Source organism: Nelusetta ayraudi, unplaced genomic scaffold (assembly GCF_046127955.1).
Source record: "Nelusetta ayraudi isolate G7.1 ecotype Tasmania unplaced genomic scaffold, CSIRO-AGI_Nayr_v1 ptg000031l, whole genome shotgun sequence".
NCBI classification, from domain to species: domain Eukaryota; kingdom Metazoa; phylum Chordata; class Actinopteri; order Tetraodontiformes; family Monacanthidae; genus Nelusetta; species Nelusetta ayraudi.
In genome coordinates this window covers 292,428-317,500 of record NW_027466081.1, presented here as the reverse complement: position 1 = coordinate 317,500, position 25,073 = coordinate 292,428, and the positions used below count along the sequence as shown (strand labels likewise).

General features: G+C 43.8%; 1 protein-coding gene across 10 annotated transcripts in view; it reads left to right on the top strand.

Moving 5' to 3' along the window:
- tns1b (tensin 1b) overlaps positions 1-25,073 on the top strand; it is a 147,366-nt gene that overhangs the window by 47,603 nt on the left and 74,690 nt on the right. For 8 of the 10 annotated variants that reach the window (XM_076030704.1, XM_076030705.1, XM_076030702.1 and 5 more), the window contains exon 3: positions 10,372-10,409. In XM_076030704.1, the coding sequence (XP_075886819.1) occupies positions 10,372-10,409 (38 nt within the window). Of the gene's footprint in view, positions 1-10,371; positions 10,410-22,124; positions 22,295-25,073 lie in introns of those variants that run through there. The other 2 variants (XM_076030710.1, XM_076030708.1) reach the window with 1 other exon arrangement.

The following is a 25,073-nucleotide window of genomic DNA, read 5'->3' as shown; positions in this document are numbered from 1 at the left end:
AGGGCACCCATGAAGAAATAACACCACTTGAGCTTCATGTGGCAATTTGTATTAACTCATGGTGCACCTGCCGATGATGAAAGTTCTTCTAAAAGTTAAGTGTGTAATATTTGGAGATTTTGAAGGAGAAACAGCAACCTCTAGTGGTTACATTTTAGATTGCAGCGTCTTTTACTCTCCACCCCCCCCCAGTTACATAGTCAAAGCCAGTTTTATAGAGCGTCAGTCTGAACACAGATCGGCCAGTAATCAAGAAGCTTTGCACCTTGCCATCCACTTTGACCTAAAGATACTGCATTGTCAAAAGCGTACAACTGTGTTGCCAGAACCCAGCACTATGTCTTCATTGTTTGGCTGTTTTTTTTTTTTTTTTTTTTTTTTTTAACCCAAAAGCACATGTCACTGTGCAAGATTAAACTGCAGTGTGGAACAACAGACAATTGCAGGAAATTCGATAACAGATGTGGTCACGATTCCCCAAACGTGCGGTTAAAGCTGTGCCGTATGACGTTCCGAGCGAGGTAAAAGAGAAAAGAAGCCGGGCCTGCTCACCACATCGGCGTGCTGTGTGGAAACGTCTGTTTTCAGATAGATAACGTCAAATGAAATTAGAGGGAAGTGAGGAGATGTTTGGTTTGGCACAGGCAGCATTTGGCTTTACAGTGGTGACCCGTGTCGGGTAAATGTTTGAAAGCAAAGCTTAGAAAAAAAACATCTATCTATCTATCTATCTATCTATCTATCTATCTATCTATCTATATCTATCTATCTGTCTGTCTGTCTGTTTCACTTGCTTTGCTTTGAAGGTATCAGCAGCTACCGTGTGTTGATTTTAACCAAGAAGGCCTGGGACCAAGGTCTGTAGGAAATGATTCTCTAAAGAAATAAACCATCGTGACAGGGCTGCATTTCAATCTGATTTAATTTGCTTCAGTTTAATTCCCAGTCCCTGGTCAAACTGTGTGTGTGTGTGTGTATGTGCGTGTATTTATGAGAAAGAGAGAGCAAGAGATAGAGAGAGAGAGAAAGCGAGTGATAGAAAGGGAGCGAGAGTAACAGACTGATTTATGAGGACGGCACAAGGTGAACAGACTGTTTTCCTCGTTCGTCTTCCATCTCACTCCTCACTCTCCTGTGATATACTTTTCCACTTGGTTAAAGACATACAAAAGTGGAATGACACTGTAAAAGGCTGAAGATGGTGCCATGTATTATTATTATTATCATAATGATAATAACAATGTTGGTAATATTGTGGTATAATTTTGAGTGCTTTTGTTGTTGTTCGCAAATTGAAGTACAGGAAGTGGCTTCAAGGTAAATTTCCTCTGTGCAGCCTAAAATCTGAAATGAATAAACGAAAAATCTTAACATTCAATGGGGGTTATTTTGCGAGCATCAAGTTTGTTAACAGCTTGCTGTATGGGAGTGATGTTTTTTTTTATTAACGTTATTATCAGACAACGGAATGACAGATTCAAGTTCAAAGTGCCCCCCCCCCCCCGACTTTGTTCAAAGTTGTTATTCACCACGAAGCCTTGTGGGATGCAGCTGCCTTTTTCAGTCACTTCCTGTCTGCCGCTGTTGTTTACTAACATTCTGCAGTCACATGGTCTCCTGATGACACAATCTCCCAGACTTCCACCCTCCTGAAGCGGCTGGCTGGCAGGATACAAGGTGTTAGCTGCTTTGACAATAGCGTGTTGACGCAGGTTAGGACCGCGGCGTGCCAGTAAAATAAAGACGGGCCCTCCGTGTCTGTGGGAGGGTATTTCAGAAGAACTTTGCCTGGGGACAGGAACTGTCTTTTATGTTCATCCGCCGCGCTGCGGGTCAGGTTAAATAGCCCGTTTATGCGCGGCGCCGTTTGACTTAAAAAAAACAAAACAAAACAAGGCAAAGTTCACCGGAGGATTCTATGATTTAACACTCGATGTGGCATCAGGGTTGTTTATTTACAGTCAAGTTTCCTCTTCCTGTTTCTGTGTGGGGGTTTTCCCGGAGGCTCTTTTTCCACAAACCCGTGTGATGAGGTTAGTTTTAAAACGTCATTAAATGTAACAATATGTGGTTGTTTGCCTATGTGCCTCTCCCATGAGTACAAGCTTTGCCCACTCTTGCCAGACACAGGGTTTAGCTTCAGCTGACTGAGGATTTTATTGCTTGCCCAAACTGGTCAACAAGCTAGGTTCGGCTACAGGGGTGGGAATCGCGAGGTATCTGACGATCCAATTCGATTCTGATTCAGAGGGCTATGAATCAATTAATCGTGATTAATCGAGAATCGCAATTTACTACGATTCCTACATATATATATATATGTATACGGGTGCGCATGTTTGTCGTGTTCCAGCGATATTTATTTGTGGCGGGACGCAACTTGTGTGACAACAGTGTGACTTTTGTCAAGTTTCATACGCTGGCTTTAAATCCCGAAGGAGCCAGGTTCGTTTTTCAATCATCTTTAATGCCTTGTGTGTCGGTGTCTTGTCGCAGATGAGTTCCGGCCTTATTAAAAAAATAGATTTTTTTTAAAAATTTCTGAATCAATTCATAATTGGCAATGTCATGACCGTGATTAATCTAAATAATACATTTTTTCCCACCCCTTATCGGGCTAGCTTACGTGTGCTTGTGCCCGTTTTCAGATCATGTTTTTCCCTGTTGAATCGCTTCACATAGTTCATTACCCCTCATGTATACTAGTTATCTTATGTATCATTGGACCAGTAGCAGAAAACAGGCTTTGAAACAAGCTGCTTGTGAAACGTGAGACGAGATCTTTCCGGGCCTGATCCCAGCGTATCTCGGCTACAAAACCGCCACCACCGCATTACAGTCAACGACGGACGCTAATGAATGGACGTGCGCTGTGCTTCTTACAAACTGTTTTGCTCGGCTTTCGTGAAGGTGCTATTCAGAGTCGCTCAGCCACTTCCAAACAAAACCGACGACGGGCCTGGAAGTGGAAGTGCTGGAAGTGGGGGGGGGGGTGTTGCCGCTGTGCTCCGGCCTGCCACGCCGCTCCTCCCACCCCCACCCCCTGAAATTCAGTGTAAACAAGGACTTCAAAGAGCGGCTGGGAACACGCTGCTAACGGAAGGTGTGTGACAGAGAGTGAAGGTTATCGCCGCTCTGCTCTCTGCTGCTGAGCTCACACGGCTGGTATGCGGCCGATTCGAATCCAAACGTGCGCGCTTGTTGCAGTGATTCCAGACGGCTGTTTTGGTTTTACATCACACGCTTGTGTTCTGCGGCTGCGGGGGGGGGGGGGGGGGGACAGGACTTGCGTGATGTCTGAGAGGCGTGGAAGAGAATCGTAAACACGCCCGCCAAATCTCGCAGAAACCTCGACGGAAGGCCCCCCTCCCGCCCCACCCCCCCATCAGGGTTTTGCCCTGGTCACAGTAGCGTTCTGTGACGGCAGGCAGTGTTCAGTCTCCAGTTGCCTCGGCACCGACGTAGAACTTGGACAAAATGGAACGGGAGACAATCACACAGCGATTCAGCTGCGGAAAAAGGTCCAAAAGCCGAGATGAACGCAAAAAAAATGGTTTCTGTGTGTAAGTCGTTGACTGTCTCCCCTTGTTGCCACCCCTGACTCAGACTGCATCCATTGTACTAATGGTTTAAATATAATCATTGACCTTATGTGGTATCATGCTCCGTGACTGTTCCCTCTGTCTAATCTCATTATCCTAATCTACTCCACTGATTTTTCATGAGCCTTGCCAACTAACACAGTCTGGGTGTTTGCTCTGCCGGCTGGCGTGGAGGATATTTGTGTGTGTTTTTGTTTTGATTTTTTTGTTTTTTTTAATGGAAAGTCACACTCGTGAACTTCTGGACTCTGTCAGTCCGCATACCAGGTTTATTATCCGGTGAACTCTGGATGCACCATCACTGTCTGCAGCAAGACGGCTCATTGTGCTTCCAGCTCACTTGTGTAATGATACAGTACAGTCCTTGTGCTGCGGGCAGCACCCGGTTGTTTATGTTGTTAGGGAACCACCTGTTGGATGAAAGGAAACACTGCAGCTAGGGACTGGAGTGTAAGGCATGAAATCGTCCTGTTTAATAAATGCGACAATAACACAACATTGAAAATGAAGCTATATTGGTATTTGTAGTTTTCAAAATAACTTTATAATGCGCCAATAATAATCGTTAATGTTTATGATTAATAATGTTTATATTTAATTCTGATTTTTGACTGATTCAGAAATGTATTTTAAGAAAAAGAAACAATTTTAACGTTCCATTGTCCAGTGAAAATCGTGAAAATGTATTTCAATAAATGATTTATTAGTATTATTATTTATACTATAATATTTAAATAATTATTTACTAATTACTGTATGTGAATGAATTATGGCTTTGAAATTGCCATATAGTTGTCTTTGGAGCACACAGACTTTGAAGATTTTCAAAGTTGCAACGTGGGGAAAATCATTTATAATTGACCAGCAGGCGGCAGTGTAACACCGAGTCTCCTCTGTCCTGGCCGCCCCTGCAACCTGCTTTTCTACATTGTGACGCCCCTCTCTGTCAGGCGTCTTGGCATATTTACGTGCTAATTTGCTGTGTTATTGGTGGCTGAACCGAGAGAAGCAGCTGTTTCAACTGAACAGATGAAGCGCAAACTAACACGGGGATACACAAACAGAAGCCATGTTTTTTTTTTTGTTGTTGTTGTCCCATGGTCAAAGCAAACAAACGGGGGGCGGGGGGGAGAGCACACGGCACGATCCCATGGGAATTCTCGTTTGGGATTTATCCCGTTGTTTTCACGATGTTCTTCGGGAATCTCCCTCGTTTGGAAAGCTGGATTGGCGTGGCTCTTAACCCGCAGAGACAAAACACTGGCAGGGATTTCAGCTGAGGAGAACGTGTGGGCTGACCTGTGACACTCGTGTTGACAAGTGGCAATAATTACTAATGTCGTTACTCCACTGAGAGCGGCGAGCGTACACCCGCAGCGAGTGTGTGTGGGTGTAACGCCAGGTTTCAGCTGTGCACACTTTTACCTCTGTTAGCTCCTGTGATTTAGGATTTAAAAAAAAAAAAAAAAAAAAAAAAAAAAACTACGAGGGGCCTCCAAGTGCCTTCAAATATTTAATCATATAAACTAGCCTTAGCCTAGCATTAGGCTATCTTTTTTCTGTTGCTGCTTCACACCTACAGGAAATTACTGTATAAAATGAATGTTTGTTGAAGCAGCAAATTAAACAGAATAAACTGAGAGGGCCGGCAGATGCGGTCAAACCATAGAAGGAAATCTAACTGCAAGATGACTGGAGCTAACTAATGACTGGAGCTAACTCCCTTAGCTTTTAGCGCTATGACAAATTAAATTTATCTAAAAACAAAAAGCCCTGACCAACTACACTACCGTGTTGAAAAAAATATCAATAAAAATCAAGCAAATCAGCACCCCTGATATCGCACAAATGGATGGAACAAATGATCGATGATGATGATGATGACGATGATGATGATGAGTGCAGTCAGTGTAGAAACAAAACCTTAACCTGGTCCAATCTGGTATTTTGACACAAAACATGTGTTCTCAACCATGCTCCAACCAGGTGTTCCTCAAGTGGACGAATCACATGCAGATTTTCACCTCCTGAAATGGAGGTGAAAAACACAGTCAAAGTAACCTAAAGAGAAAAACCCCCACAGAGACAGTGGTCTGTACCAAACGGAAATTAATATACATACGCCGTATAATAACGTAGTCCAATGCCTCTATTACTCACGTCAGTGAGCAGTCTGCAGCATCTGCTCAGTGACTAAACCTCTACTCTGATGGAAGCTTCTGAAACTATAATATGCAGATGATGCTGAGGAAAGCCCTCGCCTTTGAGATGGCCCTCACCTGATGAGGAGCACTACTCACTCAGCGACTCAGCATTCAAATTGTTTTTTGCAACGTTTTTGAACGACAAAACTAAAGCAGAAATATATAAAAAGAAAAATGAATGCTGAAAAATATATAAAATACATTAAAACATAACGTTTTAGATTTGGCAACAAGGAAGTAAACACTAAACGTGTATATGTATATATATATATATATATATATATATATATATATATACATATATATATATATATATGTATATATATATATATATATATATATATATATATATATATATATATATATATATGTATATATGTGTATGTGTATATGCTCTCATGTATACATATGAGTACGTCTTACTTGTTCGGGAATCTAGTAACAACACAGGTGTCCCACATGTTGCTTGTTGTTATAAAGAAAGTTGGTTTGTTTATTTTGAAAAGAATTGACACATGCTGTTTTCAGCATTTAACCAGACTTCCTTCAGACTTCAAACAAGCCTTTTGCTTGCACTCTGTGGACCTCAATGTAATGGGAGCCATTGAAACGTCTTCACGTGGCGGCCCAGAGACAATCCCGTGCCCACCAGATCAACATCTAGCCAACTTCAAACCTTTAAGAACTGCACAGTGAGACTCAATAAAAAAAATAAAATAAGACCCATCTTAACTCGTGTCTTCAAATCTTTGATTCACCATGTGGACCCGCCGATTAGGTTCTGCAGCAACATACAGTTAGTATAGAGGGACATGCTGCCAGTGCTGCCACTGGCCGTGTGCTGGTGCTCTTGTGTCAATACACGAGAGGCAGAGCGCTGATGTTGAGGGAGAATTTCAGCAGGAGAGGGAGGGAGGAAGGGGAAGTTGTGCGGCCCTGCCCTCTGATTGTGTTGAGTGTTGTCACTGGGTCTAGTGCCCGGCCCCGTCCTGGGGGAGTATCCACTCATTCCGAGGGAGAAGCAGGGGAAGGAAAATGTCGCCCACCTCCACCTCCACCTCCTGCCTTCCTCTCACGTGCTCACGCAGTAACTGGCCACTCGATCATCACCACCTCCTTCTGCTTGTTGGCTTCTGATTGATGCGAGCAGTCGCCGCCACTCTCTCCCGACGAAACCCTGCATCTCCTCCTCTAATCTGTCATCTCGTCCTCCTCCTCGCCACTTCTCCCGGTCGCCTGCCTCGGGTCACCCCCCCCCACCCGCCTGTGCTTTCTTCCCTCCATCAGGAATATTTCTAGTCTGTTTACCCTGCAAAGCTGCGACTTCCTAACAAGGTAAAGCCCAACTGGAGTCCGACTGGGCTCGGCTCTTTCACACCCAATATGGAAGTCCTGCTCCTCTCTCCACGTGCACCCGCAGCCGTGTTTACTGGGAGGGGGCGGTAGGACTCACGTGCTGGGAAAGGCACTGCACAATGTCCTGATGTTGATGTACAGGACACGGCTTCCGTGCTTATCGAGCAAACACTCGAGTATGTTTAAATCCCCCCCCCCCCCCGTGAGATCATTCCACATGGCCTATGTCACATCCCTTATGTAAGAAACACCGCGGCGGGCCACAGAAAATATTCACGTTCAATTTTCGGCCACTGAAAAAATAACGCTGCATCGTGTCACAGGCAATGCCGTCATTGTTTTTCTTTCTTTCTTTCTTTTTTCTGTTGATATGACAGGCCAACAATATTATTCTTAATAAAAACCCTAAAACACGAGGGGTACATTTTCAAAAGGGTCACATGACTGCGTAGACAAAAGAGAGAATTGCTGTTCTGTTACGACTTAAGATGAAAAATAATGTGCACAGAAGACGAAAAACCAGCACTTCTGGCATGATAGATGTATGCAAATGTCAGCAGCATTAATGTTATGTGTACAGAGTGTTAACTTTCCAAAGCATTGACAACACAATTGCAAGTTTTGCACATGTAACTGCAGAATTTGACATTGACATTGAATATAAAGGAAAGAAACAAACATGACGAGACAGAATTAATCTGGAATTCTGAACTGCTTTGACAGAGAATCAAGCGTTTAACCCATATAACGAACAATATATGAAATAGTGAGCTTGAGAACAATGGTTGGAGCTTTAATGGTCACATAATATGCACCCCTGTGACTTGCGCAACTTAGGAGTGACAAAAAAAAATCAATCCGTCCGTCCGTCCATCCATCCATCCATCCATCCATCCGTCCATCATTTAATGCAAGGTCATCAACACGGGTGACCATGAAGAGAAAAATAACTAATATAACTAATATTAGCAGCAACTTATTGTACCAAACTGCAAGCAACAACAGTAAAACAACAACTCACTGATCCTCTTAAATACAAGTCGATAATAATTTTGCGTTTGAAAGTCACCACAGCCAAACCTTCAAGAACCACACCAAGGTGTGTCTTGTTAAATGACGACCACATTGTACAGTGACTCCCTTATTTTTTGTGCGAGCCCTGACTCAGTGTTTGGCCTGTCACACATGACGTGACTCACACTGTCTATGAGAAGTCCACTGAGTTTGACCCTGGGAATTCTGGGAGCTTTCGAAACACTTTAAACAGGGTATCCCAATAGTATTTGACTGTGCCACCCGCATTTCAAGGTCTTTAATCAAGAAGCCAAACTGACATTTAGATGTTATCCCAAGATGTACAAATATAGTTCTACGTGTGCCGAAATAAAAACGACCATGATGGGCCATGATTATACTTTTTAAAAAAAGAACGTTTCTCACTTTTTTCTACTTTCAGGACCTACACTACACAGTAACGGGTACATGAGCCATGGAAATGGTTTTCATGGTGATCATCGTGTATCCAAGTGTATTTTGGACCTGTGAACCAGGAAAATGAAAGTTAGGAGTAATTTTACCTCACGCTGAGTTGTAAGAATGAAAACTCTGTGGGGTCAGCCGTGAACTGAAGGCCTGTTGCTTCTCAGTTAAGGTACCTACCAAAAGGATCATCCACATTGTCAAGATGTGAAGGCTAAATCGGAAAGAAAAAGCAAACCAATCAAAATCAACAGCCCAGAAAACACTTGAACTACTGCAATCATTTTAAAAGGACTCTTGTCTACATTTCTTGTTATTCTCAACTCTATTCTGTAGGTATGGTCTTGTATTCCAAGTCAAGGCAAGGGCACATGATTGTTCTTCTAAGTTAAAATGTCAACTATAGATTTTGGAATTTATGAAATTAGATTTGCACACCATCCACAAAACCCGGTATGGCAATTGGATTCATTCAAAACCCCATTCATTGAATTGCAGCCATGCCAGGTTTTAAAACTTGCTAATTTTTTTTTACATTGGAGTAATTGGCTGCAGCAGGCTTTCTTCACCTGCATGAGATTAGAAAATGTCAGAGCAGACTCCATCAGCGTAAGGGTTGAGTAGTTAATAGGTGAACATTCAATTGTGGGTGAACTTTAGGAACAAAGAGTTACACAGTTTGGAGAAATGCCACAGGTAAGATGTCACCAATACAGGAAATGTTGGGCTCAGATAACATCTAACTCGATCTTAGCAGCGTAGAATACGGGCATCATTTTCAAGTTCATATCAGTCGGATAACAGCGAATGACAATGACACATATTTCTGCAGCTGGGGACAGGAAAATATGGAACAATAAGTTGTTCCATAAGGTGCTGTATATTCCAATAAAACATACCTCCTCTTCTTTTATTTGGAAAGATTATGGCTCTTCACCCTTGGCTGTGTTTGCCTTCTTTGTCCTTGGCAATTAATTAGCCAGAGGCCCCGTCACTCTTTAAAATTCAACGTGGGAGTGAAGGGAAGCCGCAAAGACGGCGCTGCGCTTCAACAGACAGGCTGTTTTCTGTCACCGCTTATCGTGCACGGAGAGTGCTGGAGTCCGTCCCAGCACTTCTCTGGGGGCGAAGGTGGGCTCCAGCTCGGACAAATCAGCAGTTCATCAAAGGGGGCCGACACAAAGAGTCGCACAGCCCTCCAACAATCCAACGAAAAAAAAATTCAGAGTTGCCAATCAAGCCCGACATCTTTGGACGGTTGGACGAGGTTGGAGTACATGGAGAGGCAGCGCTAACCGCCGCGCCGCTGTCTTGGCCTGCGTGGAGTCGTTGGCTCTCGGTATCTGGAAGAAGTAGCCACCAAACCTGGACGTGGCGACGACGTGAAACTTACAAGAGAATTTAAAACAAACATATCGATGCCAATGAAAATAGTGTGGAAGGCTGTAAGGACAGAAAGAAAGAAAGAAGAATAAGAATAAGATGGACATTACTTCGGAATAAGAAGATAAGAGAACAAATTTATGATGCAATTTGGCTCTGACCTGAAAACAAACAGTAGAATCTTGTTGAGCAATACACCCCCCCCCCCCCCCAATCCAACAGCTGCACTCTGTATCAATTTGTGTTGAACCACAGTGTTTGTCTTGACCTGGACCACAACGCTTTGGGAATCACTTGGACTGCAAGGCTAATTTTTACTTGTCTGTCTTCTGTTTTTTTCCTTCCAGTGTGCCGCATAGCTTGCCACAAGAAATGTGAAGTCAAGGTAAGAGTTAAACCATTTTGATTTTTTTTTTTTTTTTTAATTCTCTGTCAGGCAGAGCAAAACGTAAATGATGTTTTAGCAGATTAAGGAAACAAAGAAATAAAAAACCCAAACAATCTATTCATATACATATTTAAGACTGTCAGAGGGGAAAATCATTTCTTTTGGAGGCAGCTCCTTCTGTGTGTGTGTGTGTGTGTGTGTGTGTGTGTGTGTGTTTTAGGGGAGGGAAGGGCTGTATGTATGCAGATGTTGGTGAGCGGGGACCTCAGGGAATTTATGTTGGGCAAAAAATCTTAAGAATGTCCAAACAACTCCTCTTTGCACCATGATGTGTTTATATTGGATAAATGCTGGCGACTTGGACTTTCGCCCGTGTCTAAAAATAAGGGCCCTCTGGCAGGAGTCGTCCCATGCTTCTTCGTTGTTTTGAAAAGTCAAAGAGCACACTGACTAAAATGGGAGTGAAGCTTTTCTCTAAACGCATGCTTGTAACGAACCCGGGACCTGTTGTGGAGGGTTTATGAACACCTTTCTCCTGGGCGTACACACACACACACACACACACACATGGTACACAAATGTATTCAGGCTTCTCATCTGGAATTGGTTATTAGACTGGGTGCTGCTTGCCAGCTTTGCCCAGTCTCTCTTGCTCGCACAGGAAATGCCAGGGGTGTGGTGTACAGGGGCTGCACTAACTGAGGTGGGGCCTTCAGTCAGCCATGCAAGCCTGGGGTGCAACACTTATCAAAAGACACTGTTCACATTAGAAAAGAAGCCCCCGTCACCTGCGTATTGTCACTTTACAACTTGAAGCAGTGATACAGTAGATGCAAAGATAGCTGACATGGATAGGTTTGGCCAAATAACAACAATAAATGCCATTACTGAAAGTACATTGAGGAATGCAAAGTTTTTGATCCACTGTTCACTTTTCTGGCCAACTCCAAGATTGAAGATGATCCACTTTTATTTTGAAGTTATTGTTCCATGTGTCAAACATATTCACTTTGGGATAACGTAATTGTTATATTTAGGTTCATCAATGAACGTTGCTCTGGTCAGTAGTATAACAAGCGGGTGCACTGTACTCTGCTTCTGCAATGACAGCAGCAGGCACATAAAAGAGCTCGTACTCCAGGTCCACCACTGCCGTAGCCAACTACCAACTGCAGGAAGTGTAAGTAACTTCTTAGAAGTCTCAGAAGTTGTTGCTGAGACACTAGTCTCTCAAAGTACAACGATACATCGATAGTCTGGCATTGTCATTTATCTGCCTCGGGTGTACTGTGGAGTGGGTAAGATTGTTTCTGTTGGATGGCTAGCAGAGACCATTGACTTGTGCTAGCCTTGCACTAGCGAGCTCAGCTAAACTAGGGAACCGACTAAAACGGTCTGATGAATGATAAGCAGCACAATTTGGCTAGCTAGGAAATGATATCGAAAATTCTGAACCCCGCCCCTTCAAATGTCATCATAGTCATTGTGGCAACCTAAAGCACATTCACCTGTGACTTCTGGGGGTTTGATACATTATACTACTGAGGTTATAAAATCAATAAAAAAAAAAAAAAAAAATCTGATTTCACAATCAAAGGTTAAATACTGTATCGGATAATTGCTATTACTTTAATTTACACCAGAGTTCATAGTTATGCAGGAGACATCGAAAAACAAACTTTCTGCAGCTCAGCCTTTCCATCCTCAAAAATCACTACGGCATTTCCTTTTCTAAACATCTCCACCACAAATATCATGGCTTTGGCAGGAAGCAATTTGCTAACAATGCTGACATGAAAAACAAGGGAGTGACCATGACGGGGTCAAGCTCGATCACTATCTGCCCTCGGCCAGGCCTGCAGGACTGCCAGGAACATTTTTATTTATTTATTTCTTTTTAGAATTATGCATCACAAAAAAATAATAATAATAAAAAAAGCTTTGTTTGCTCCTTGCTGTCAGTCATAAATGAGCTCACATGTTTGGAATCTTAAGCGTGGACCTGAAGTCATAAATCTCTGTCTGGAGATAAAGAGGCAAGAGTCGTGCACATTTAATCTGTCAACTGCAAACAAATGGTAAGACTTGGGTGTGTGGCTTCGCGCCCGCATGTTTGTGCGTGTGTGTGTGTGTGTGTGTGTGTGTGTGTGTGTGTGTGTGTGTGTGTGTGTGTGCGTGCGTGCGTGCGCGTGCGTGTTTGGAGAAAGCTATTTTCTCACTCTACCCCTTGTAAAACATCCATCCACTCACACTTTTCACAGACAAATCAATCATAAATTTGACGTCGACTCAGCAAACTGCTACTGAGACGGTACTGCAGACGTACTTCACTTGGCACCATGCTAACGTTTTTTTGGAAACAGTCACTTAGACTGTCTGATTTGAAAAAAAAAAAAAAAATCTACATTCTTCGTTTTCATCCACAGTAAAGTTTGTTTTACTGGCGAAAAGTTCAAAGGCGGTCAAAGCAGACGCCGCAAAGATGCACTGGTTTGGCTCTCTCGGTTTTTGGTAGCACTTGGGCCTCGGTAGCATTTAGAAGTACGTGCAAGTGCTTAAGAGGGAGCGATCGGATTGCGCAGACTGTCGAGTGTGTTTTGAGAAGGAAACTACCGTGTTCCACCGTTAATGAGGAAGGAGGTCTGAAAAAGCAAAGAGGGAGAACATGAACACCCGCTAGGTTTTCAGTCTTCGCTCCAAGATGACGCACTTGTTTTCACTGGTCCCAGCTGGGATATTTTCAGGATGCGTGTTTTTTAAAGTCTGGAGGGAAATCACGTGTGCCTTTGTGCCGACTGGCCTCTGCTTCGTTTTTTTTTTTTTTTTTTTTTTTATTTCGCATTTCTTCGCCATGACGACTGCAGTTCATTTGAGTGAGGACAGAATTTGTTGATAGACATTTCCTCATTTAGCTGCCACCTCACAGCAGGAAGGTCGATCCGAGGCTTGGTAACCTTTCTGTGTGGAGATTGCATGTTCTCCATGCGTCTGTGTGGGTTCTCTGCGGGTTCTCTGGCTTACTCCCCTAGCCCATAACATGCATGCGAGGTGAACTGGGAACTCTGAATTGGCCGTAGGTGTAAGTGTGAGTGCGAATGGTCGTTTGTCTTTGCTTGTCTCTACGTGGCCCTGCGATGAACTGCCGACTTGTCCAGGGTGCATACAATGCCTTCGCCCTATGGGGCTGGGATTGGCTCCAGCAGACCCCGACAACCCTGAGTTCAGGATGAAGCGGATATCGAAAATAGATGGATGGATATTTTTCCACTGTGAAGAGTTGAGAACTGCTACTCTGCGTCTAACGTGCCCACAGCTGGTACAATAAACTCCGGCTCTTGGAACTATTTCTTAACTATAGTTGATACAGTAATATTTTTTTCAAGGCTGGTATTTCTTTTTTCACTTTTTGCGATTGATCATAATCACCTTGCACATGCTGTGGTTTTTGAAGTGTCTGGACACAATTACATGCCGCTGTTTGAACAGACGTTTTGGCATTGTATATGTCGACGGTAGCCACTCCCTACATTTTTAACATTTCTGGATCATCACCGGATGATTAAAACCCAGCCAGACCATCCATCTCTGGCACATCCAAACAGCTGCATCCGTGCATTGGATTTTTTTTTTTTTTTTAAGGGAATGTAAAGTTTGCAACTGGCCTTCCTGTTGATAATATCTTTGGTCTATGAAGGTCTAGATCAGTTTCCCTGCAACAGGAATCAAGTAGTCTAGGCTAGCACTCTGATACTTACACTTTTACACTATAGAATCGCATAATCAGATGGAGGCAAGGTTTGTTGAAGACAAGCGCTTCCAATAACAGACTTTGGTTTGGTCATTTACAAAGAGACCATCTTTTGGCCCACACTAGTTAATTCTCTTGAAATTCCTCGATAATAACGTCATCCAAACATAACTTGCTTTGGTTGTCCATTCATTAAAAAAATTGTTTTTCAATGACCAACATGCTTCGCGAGTGTTTTCTCAAGTTCCGGCACGTCTGGCTGACTTCGGGACGGTTGCGTCTTGCTATTTATCACGGTGGTGGGAAAACTGTTCCGATGGGCAGGAGTAGGCAGAGATTCACATGCACTAACATGCACGTGTGATCGGTCTGACATAAACAAGGGGATAGAAAGGGCTCAAGAGTGTGCGCAATGTGATGCTCTACCCTCCAAGAAAAACACCAGTAGATCCTTAATTACCTTAAATATCACAAAGACAAAAGTCGAGTGTAATAGTTGGAAATTTTATGAAGAAACAGCGACATCAAGTGGTTACATTTTAGATTGCAGCATTCTTTCGCTCACCCTCCCTCTCCTGAGTTCGCCAGTGGATGCGAGTGTCCGTAAATAAGAAACACACAGGCAGGCAGCTGGATTGTCCACACCAGGCTACCATAGAAATATGCCGGTGCAAGATGGCAGCTCACTGGGAGCAAGACCCTTGCCCTATGTATATTGTTGTATATAAATAAGAACCGTTCTAAGGGTAGAAAAAACAAATTACTCTTATTGTACTGCAAGTATACACTTTTATTAATGCATTTATGGGCAGTATATTAAGTTTTTACCATTTTGAAATCATAAATGAGGTCAGATTTTACACACTTAAGTGTACTGCTTCTTATTATTGCATAGTAGTACATGTGATTGCCAAACAGTAACAATGAAGCGTTCACTGCCAATGGTTTAAGAGATGATCTTTAACTACCATCAATTGATTGGTGTGCCGGTCAATCAACCATCCAACCGATTCCAATACATTTGGATTGCTTGATGACGAATGACTGTGCTATTTTAAGCAATTCAGGGACTTTAATACAGCTGCACTGCTAAGTTCCTTATAGATAACTGAAACCTAAACTAAGTGGCGTGTGAAAGGCACAGGCTATTATTCTTTGCCTGTAGATAGGGAGGCTGAAGGTTGCATAACACAAAGATGTCAGCATGGTACTGGATCCCTGCAACAACATTAACAACTTCCTTCCCGCTGTATGTGTTGGGGGCGGCCCGCTGAGAAAAGGGAGCTACAGTAGGAAGGAGAGCAGCAGGAGGTGGAGAGTCAACTCCTTTGGAGAGAACACACGAGATGTTGTCAAAGTGATTTAATGTGGCTTCTTGTAGCGCTTCAGTGCTTAAGAAATTTATTAGACCACTGCCCAATGTAAGGTATTATACCACAGCCGCCCTAAATTGACTGCACTGGCAATGACCAAAATCATAATTTTTCTAGATCTGTAATGGTTACACTGAGAAGCTCTTGAACTAAAATGATATTCCAATGTAGACACATAATTATGGTTTTATCCATGAATTTTCACACATCCTGTTTAAAAAAAAGAAAAAGTGAAGACAATTATTATTTCACCATTAAGTTGTTAAAATACGTACTTGCATGCCATCCATCCATCCATTTTCTACAACCACTTCTTGTCCACTTAGGTTCGAGGACAGAGTGCTGGAGCCTATCCCAGCCCCTCCACCTCCAACCCCAAATACCCTTACACACCAACTGGACAATTTATGTCCTGGGCTGTGTCTCAATTCAGGGTCTGCATCCTTTGAAGGAAGCGTCCTCCGTCGGAAGGCGGGTCCTCCGAAGGACTTAGCCGAGAAGGACGAACTAATCGTCTCGGCGTATTTCCTGGTTGCGTCGTTCCCACATGCTCGCCAACCCCAGAAGTGACGTTTTCATAGCATCAAGCTAACCAATACTTAAATTCATATGTTGTTTTTTGCCAGTAGGCATCTACTGGCAAAAAACAACATATAAATGTCGCTAATTTCAGCTGACTTCCCAGGATCCCAGGATGCTTTGCAGCAACACTCAAAGCATCCTGGGATACAGAAGGACGCAAAGGATAGTAACAGTGCATCCTTCGAATCGGCTAAAAGTAGGGCGCATTTCAAGGGCGCATTTGGAGTGTCCTTCTGACTTTTGGGAATTGGGACAAGGCTTTCGCGCAGTGCTATGACGCAACTGGCCTTCAAATGCAGGCTTCGAAGGATGCAGACCCTGAATTGAGACACAGCCCTGGACAGTTGATTGCTAGGCCACATAGAAAGACAAACAACTATTCACACTTGTAACTACCTGCAACTTGGAGTCACCAATTCACCTCATGAGCATGTTATTGAGGTATGGGAGGAAGGAGGATCATTCAAACTCAAGGCAGGCCAGGGATCAGACCCGTGACCGTCTTGGTGAATTCAAAGGTTTGATCAATTGTTGCAGTTTGTTAAATAAGTTGTCAAACTTCTAATTTGTGTTTGCTCATTTTCATGACAATAGTCAAAGGAATTTCTCAACACTGTACGTATGACGGAGGACGTACGGTGCAGTTGAACGACCACACAAAGTGGATGTGGTGTGGCGATAACAAAAAATGTTCCGATTTGCTGTGGTATCTCGGTATTCGGGATCCTATTCTTGGCATGTGCAGTGGAGATGGTGAGCAGCTCCCCCCACTTATTGAATTAGCAGTCACAAGACAGAACACAGACATTCGCTCAGGACTCGATACCAGCGAGTGTCTGCAAGTAACACGGCAGCAACACTTGCATGTGATAAATCATAAGGCCTCTAATTTGAGAGCTGCTCGAACACGGTTGGGTTTTTTTTCTTCGAGAATGATTTCAGCAACTGGGCCCACAGTGGCGAACCATGGTTGTATGGAGCTCGCATGTTCTCACAGGTTGTCATTTTCCCATCATCTTTAATTATATGGTAAATATGACTATACTATACTATACTATGATTATAATCAAACATTCCTGCAGTTTCTACCTGCATTTTAAATATTCAGACATATATATATATATATATATTACATACTTTGTTTTCTAAGACTTCAAAATGTACCTCCAAAAGATTCTTAGAAGGAAAGACTGCAGGCGTACAGAACCTATACCATGATTTGGGTCTATGGCTATGTGAGTAACCCTAAGGGAGGCAACATAAATCATCCTTTTTGGAAAAGGGGAATTTCATTTATTTCAATAGACTCACAGAAGAGGGTGAGGGCAACATTCTCTAAATTAAAAACAATGAATTTATCACTAAACCAATATCAGAAGGTAAACAAAAAGCCCTACTGTCTCCTGTACTCATCAGAACGGAAGAATCCTTTTGGATGGGAGGCGTAGCGTCTTCGAAATTGCAAGAACAGGTCCAGTTGCCCCAGTTTAACCCATCTACTTTAAGTTGACCTGGATAACTGAGAACATTCACAGACATACAGCACAAAAAACATAAATACTTAGCGCCCCTGAAAACCTGACACAACCAACAATATTGTTCGACTAATACAAATGGGGACAACACCCTCCAGACTTTCCCACTAACCATCCGCACACAATATTCTCCAACAACCACATTGTCACAAAACGTGTCTTAAACCAGAAACGACCTCTCTATCATCCTCCCCTGGTGAAGGTCTGTTGCCTGCTGGGTGTTTGTAGCTGGAGAGTTCCATGAAACTAATGCAGCGATTGGTCAATAATCGCATGCTAGCCAACCTTGGAGATGGTCAGACTGAATAGAGGACGTCAACATGACGCCAATGTTCACCGAAGGAGCACTTGCAAACACAAAATCCAAATTGTTTTTTTTCCTGTTACTGTCTCTCTGGGGATTAATGAGTGTCTCAGGAATGAAGTAAGACCTAAAAAAAAAAGTATGCTGTACAAGTGGGTGTGAGTGAAGTGTACGTGCATGTCAGTTTACCAACTGAATGAAACCAAATTCCGGGGGATTTTATGCCCATTTATCCTTGGAAGAAGCCGCACCTCCAAAAGGTGTAACCAGGAGGTGTGAAGGTAGGAAGCCTTGCTGACACTTGTCACATTTGATCTGCTACACAAATGTGGATCTGTCTCGTTTTCATTTTGACCCCAAAGACAAAAACACTCGGGATGAAAAACGAGCGACGCAGCAGATTTTGGCTCCAAAGATGCTGCGCAGCTGGATGGCCACCGGTCAAAGGAGCCAGATGACAACCAAAAACAAGCAGTCTGTCGGCTCCCCTCCCATCCCACCACATCTGCGTGAATGGATGGATTACACCAGGAGCCTGTGGCCCATGGCCAGGCATTTTGCAACAGCATAGTAGCAGTGACATGTGCATGGATACAGTGAGGAAAACAAGCAGCAACACCCAGCTTGTAACACGATGGAGTAATCAAGGGTTGCCGGAAAGAATGTCAATAATGGGCCAAGAGCGGGGAGGAGACGATGAAGGGGGACGACGTTGCAGGAAGACTCGCAAAATTTCTGTCCCTCGCTCAACGCAACAAGTCTTGATAAAAAGTCACCGACCGCTCCAGCAGCTCATCCTGATGCCCAGTACACACACACACACACACACAGAGGGGAACGGTGCACCCAGCCCACGTATCACTTCCCAGCTGTTTGTTTTTTTCCTCCCTTTTTCTTTATTTCCAAGTGACGACTTTTCCATCTCCTCCTACCTTCTTCCAGCTGTTCCCACAGCATCAGAGAGGAAAGTCCATGTCAAATCTGGGCAGATCGTTGCATGGGCGTTGGTGAAACGCTCCGCTAGGCGCTAGGGGGACAACACACTGCGTGGTTGAGTCGCTCCTCAGGGAAGCCTGTGTTAGTCACTGCATGAGTTTTTTTTTTTTCTCTCTCTCTCTCTCTCTCTCCACATTTTTATTTCTGTTTGATTTTCATTTCAACCTCACATGTCTTTTTTTTTTTTTTTTTTTTTAATTTTGTGCTCATGTCCTTAATGGGGTCCTTTTATGAAAACCTGACTCTTTCAGACACTGGCAGGCCAACTAACACACCAATTATGAAAAAATACAACTACCCTCTTTAGATGGTGACTGTGCTGACACGAATCCTCATTGACGCCAACTTGGTTGTATAGGAGTAAGTTCATTCCAAAAGAAGTCTAGCCTTTCTGCTGCCTAGAGAGTGATTCTTTAGCACAAACTGCATGATCATGCTGTTTTCCTATACAAACACTCACTAACGTTTGTCACAAGATGTTCCAGACACCACAATGTCAAGGCACCACTGCTTGAGAGAGTACTTCCGTATTTTTGGGCCCAAAGAGCATTTGCAGCCGTGTCACTTCCTATCATGCCTCTTTCACATGATAATAATCAGAACGTATCAGCCAATCACAGCGAGCCAAGACAGCGCAGAATAAAAAATATTATAATAAAATATGAATAAACTTTTTGGGGGATTTCTATCCTTCATACGTTTCTTATAAAGTTTATAAGTCCTGACTTAACAACATACAACAATTTATAATGAACCATGTTTCAAGTTGGAGGCATCTGATCAACTGATTTACTGCCATTTATTTTTGCCTTGTCGTCTTTGGAAAAAAAATGTTTTTGGGCTCCATGTGATTTTCATTTCTTGCAATACCACAGGTGGCCACTGAAAAAAATTGACCTGCCGGCTTTTATATATAAATTGATCCCAGTCACATTCGCTTAGCACGCAACGTATCTGGAAGCGTTGCCATGTTTTCCCCCCAGCACTTATTTTGGAAAGCTTAGCCTTCGCTGCAAACATGTACTGTAGTTCACCATGGAGCATTGTTTGCAGATGTGTCTGCCCTTTATTTTGAATTGGCCCCAAAAGAACGTTTCCACACTTGTCAGCAGCCTCAGAGCGGACAGTTCGTGTAACAGCCCGACGATGAGCACAACAACAAACGAGGGTATTTCCCACGTTCGCTGTGCGTAGGTTGGTTCCCTGCGTTAAAGGTGTGCGTCACGCTGTAAACATGTTACAGTGCTGTTAACCACACGTCTTCTCCGCCATGCAGCCGTGCCTTCCTTCCTGGCCCCCTTTATCATTAATAGTGCATTTAATAACGCTCGGCGATCCGACATCTGGCGAACACACCTTTTGTAGCTGAAGGTGTCACTTTGCCTCGCGCCCGTGCAATTACTGCAGCGCAAGATCAAAGATGACGGCCCATTCTTTCCATGTTTCGACATAATGTGCCACCAATTTGCACCACACGTTTTCCCCACACAATGTGCTACTGGATAATAGCTGATGAGGTGGTGGGAGTCCAGAGGCAGGAGCGCTACAAGATAATTCGCTGGGAGCCCAGCGTGCTTCTAAGCTAGATGCCTCCTTAGAGCACACTTGTTAAAGTCACTTTGAACTACATACAAGTTTGTTTTGGCGTTTAACAAATGTTCCCGTAGCTAAAGTGGTGGAATACTATCCTTGCTATATTGTGAACTATATATATATATATATATGTATATATATATATATATGAAATTTGCATAGTTTTCTTTTTTCAAATAATACAGGACAACTTTTTCTTGGATGCGAAGAGGCCTGAATGTGTGTGAATGGACAAGCTAGCTAATGATGGAGATGGTTGCAACCTGTTATATTGATTTGAGGGAGCTAAAAAACAACAACAACAAAAAAAAAACAACAGCAGTTTTATCTTTTCCATTTCCACACTGTAGCATTTGAGTTATGTTTTTACTGACTCGTCATCATTCTTCTCTAATATAGAAGATGAAGCCTGTAGCAATTGACCCGCCGTGCACTGGATTAACGGCAGTTTAGCTAGTAGTTTGGCTAATACCAAATAACAAGCTGAAACCAAGATGTGTTGTATTGTTTTGGCTTGAACACTATGACTTTTTTTTTTTTTTTTTTTGTTCTTCATCCTTACGCAAGAAATCTGGCGGTGTTGAGCGTCTGGAGACAGTGGGACTTTTTTTGGGAGGGGGGGACGACGGACGCTGAGCGCGGTGACGGATGAGTATGTATCCCGCCCGCCGCTGTTGACACTGTTTGACTTTGGAGTTGCCGTCAAGTCAATGGATTCATTCATGTGCGGCCTCGTCTCTCACTGCAGCTGTGGAGTGAGAGAATGTGTGTGTGTGTGTGTGTGTGTGTGTGTGTGTGTGTGTGTGCGCGCGCGCGCGCGCCTCAGAGAAAGTCTGAGAGAGAGGGAGCGGGTTGTTGCTGCTGCTGCTGCTGCTCATATTTAATCTGTAACTCGAGTAGCCGATAACAAGCAGAGAGTAAATAAATGAGCTTCTTTTCGGGACGGCAAGTGAACGTGTGGAAAAGAGTGACAGTGCGACTGGGGAAGAAGAAGAAGAAGAAGAAGAAGAAGAAGAAGAAGAAGAGCTTCGCTCTCTCCTTCGTTCCCCCTTCCTCTCTGATCTCCCTGGGAAATCCGCTCCCATAGTTTCTCCTCCTTTCTCGTTTCTCGCGTGTCTCCCCATTTGGGAGGAGGTGGAGGAGGAGGAGGATAAAAAAAAAAAAAAAAAAAAAAAAAAATGCTCCGAACAAGAGGGAGGAGGAAGCGGGGGGATCGGCTCTAAGCTGTGGCCGCCAGAGCTCGCCTGCTTATTCAGCACCGAGTGCTGCACTGCGCCCCGTCCAGCCGCGGGATGTTCTGAGATTTCACAAAAGCCTTCCCCCTTTTTCCTGCTCGTTTTTTTTTTTCTTTCTTCCCCTCCCTCGTTTTTTCTTTTTGAGGGGGGGACCGATAGCCCGGAGCTCGAACACACTTCTACCACACGCACGCACGCACGCACGCGTACACCCTGGTCGAGCTGCGTTCTGCACCGAGGCAATACAGACAGTGAGTGGATTCTTAAGCTTGTAAGACGTCTGTCTGGAGTGCGGGAGGAAAAAGAAGAAGAAGAAGAAGAAGAAGAAGAAGAAGAAGAAGAAGTAGGAGGAGGAGGAGGAGGAGAAAAAACAAGCCTCTCTGCTGCACAAGAGGGGAAGGTGGGGAGGAAGGACGATGCAGCACTAGGACGCAGTCGGACGGGGGGGAAAGCGAACGGTGACAGAAGGAGACACGCACTTTGCAGCCGGACGGGATGGCCACCGCCGTGTTCCAGGTGAGCAGCGCGGGGTCCCGCGTGCGCGTCTCTGCGTGTCTGCTTCTCACGGCGGAGCCTCCAGCATTCCGCGTCCTGCAAGAGGCACCTGGAGGGGCTCCGCTGGTTTTGTTTTCACCAAAATGGAACATGCACGGTGTAACCGTGTGAGTGCGTGTATGTAAAGTGTGCGTCCTTGTCCGGTTTGGTGACGCGGGTACGAGGGACAGAAATGTGCGCAACGTGCCTTCAACAGCTTGTTTTTTATTTATTTATTTATTCATTTTTATTTTATTTTATTTTTTAAACGCAGTTTGCGCGTGTTTATGTTCATTACATGCTCGCCTCCCTCTCCTTCTCTCTCTGTCTCTCTCTCCCTTCCGTGTGTGTGGTCTCTCCAGGTGGTCGGTGCTCCTGAATAAGTCCGGTTGTCTGTTACTGTAATGTCTGCTCCCGGGTTTTTTTTTTTTTTTTTTTTTTTTTTTTCCCCCCCTCCCCTCCCCGTCTCTTTCACCTCTTCGGCGGCACATCGCGCGCTCGACAGCGCCACAGCTGTTCCCACCTGAGGTCGAAGCGCGCGCGCGGGCGAGAAACTTTACGTGGTCGGGCGAAGCGGGCTGCGCTTTGACGGTTTATGTACTGCATGTGTTTGTGCGTCTTTCGTTGGGTGTTCGCTGTTACCAGCTGATGACGGCGGGGTGAGCTGCAGCGGTTAGCAGCAGCAGCAGCAGCAGCAGCAGCAGTTCCCTGCGCGGACGCTGCTGCCCTCAGGCACGAGAAAAACCCGTCCGCACTTTGGAATGTTATTATTTTCGCACGCACGCATAATTGCAATTGCCTCCAATTTACCTCAAGTGGGGCGGGGGAGGGGTGCGGGGGAGGCGGTGGTCTGCGGACACAATCAGCCTTATCTTTTTTTTCCTTTTCCTTTTTTTTTTTTTTTTTTTGCTGATTTGCCAAGACAGCATTGAATATATTACCCCCCCCCCCACCCCACCCCAGTGTGGGAGTCTGGATTCTTGACCTGCAGTCAGCCGGTGCAGCATTATTCTGTGTTCTGTGGCCTTCATATCTTCCAGAAAGTGCGTGACTGCTGTTTAACGCGGAACAATGGTCGCTGATAACAGGTCGCACCACTTGCTGGAAGTGTCGTCACTCTGTGCGATTCTAGAACTCTAGAACGGAGTTGGCTTTCAGTGCTTTTGCGTTTATGTACTGAGTTGCCTTTAAGTTCCCATTGACTCACATGGTACAATTGGCTGTATAACATGTATGAAAAAAAAATGTTTGAAATCGTTTTATCTAGTTCGATAAAACGATTTTGTTATTGAAAGCAAGGTAAGCCGTCTGAAAGAGATAACGGTGGATTTATCGTCAGATTGTGAGTCTGGATTCTTCTCCAACAGATCATCTTATAATCTTTTGTCGTTGTTGAGTGGCAAAAAGAGGCTAACCATAGTACAAAGTGCCACCGAAATGGTAAATGGAAATGACCATAGGATGTCCAACAGTGGTTGGAAATGGAATTTGAAAGGGAAAAGGTGGTTGCCAACGAAATGCTCTGTATTCTTATTAAATCCCCCTTTTAAACTGCAGTTTTGAAAGGATTTTTAAAATTCCATGATTTATGTATGAAGTACTTAATGTGTTCCAATTATGCACTGTGCTTATTGACCGTTTTATGGTTGTTTTAATTTTAACTATTGATGGGTTAATATTTTATTTGTAAATTCTTTTTTAAAATTCCTCTCTTCATTAAGTAATGAACTGCTTTATTATGCTTTATAACTTATTGAAACAGAATCTACCAATTTGACCCTTGACCTTCTTCGCCATAACATAAATTCAGCCACACTGAATAACAGTTTATGTTTATCGATCAGGTGTTGCCACCAAATTACTGATAGATGACATGGTGAAATGACGAGTTCCTTCTTTGCCTTTTCATTCCGTCATTCACCTGAAGTTGACATACAAAAGCGTATCAGCGCACTTGGATGGCTATTTGCGTGGCTAACATTTGACATGGGATTTCTCACATAGACTTGGAGGCACTCCATGTCCAGCAGACCAGTATTACGCATGGTGACGCCCGGTTGTATGGGAATGGTGTTCCTCCGCTGGCAACGAGCCAAGGCCTGACTACATTTCAGAGGACACATTTTTTATCATTACCATCTGCCTGGAGAGGGGACGGCGGGGGGACAGTGTACGATTCAAGTCTCTTTTGGGCAACATATAAAGAAGCCTAATTACACACCGCCACACACACACACACACACACACACACACACACACACGGCCAGGACAAGCACGGTTAAGTGTTTGGGAAATGTATAAGACTGGATGTCTGTGTGTCCACACAGGCATTTCTGGGATTAGGGATAAGGCAGCAGTCCATGACCATATAAAACCACTAGCAGGAATTGTCATGCCTCTCCTCTGATGTAATCCTTCCATAGTGCGTGCATGTGTGTGTGCGTGTGTGTCTGCAGCCAAGCCTCCTGTCTCTTTGTTTATTTTAATGTTGAACATTTTTTTTGCTGCATGCGCTGAAGTATATCTCATTGTAATTGTGTTGGAATTTCCCTTTATTGAATATCTGCCTGAGAAACTCTTGCCTTGTAAAAGAAAAAAAAAAAAATATCTGAAGCGCATTGTGTGGAATCAGAATACCGCATCGGCCAACACCTCTTTCCCCCATAAGTTATGGGTTATAATTGACGGGAGGCGTGAGTAAGTGGATTACATACCGGGAATTAACGCGCGTCTGCAAGCACTACAGTAAAATCTACGTTCA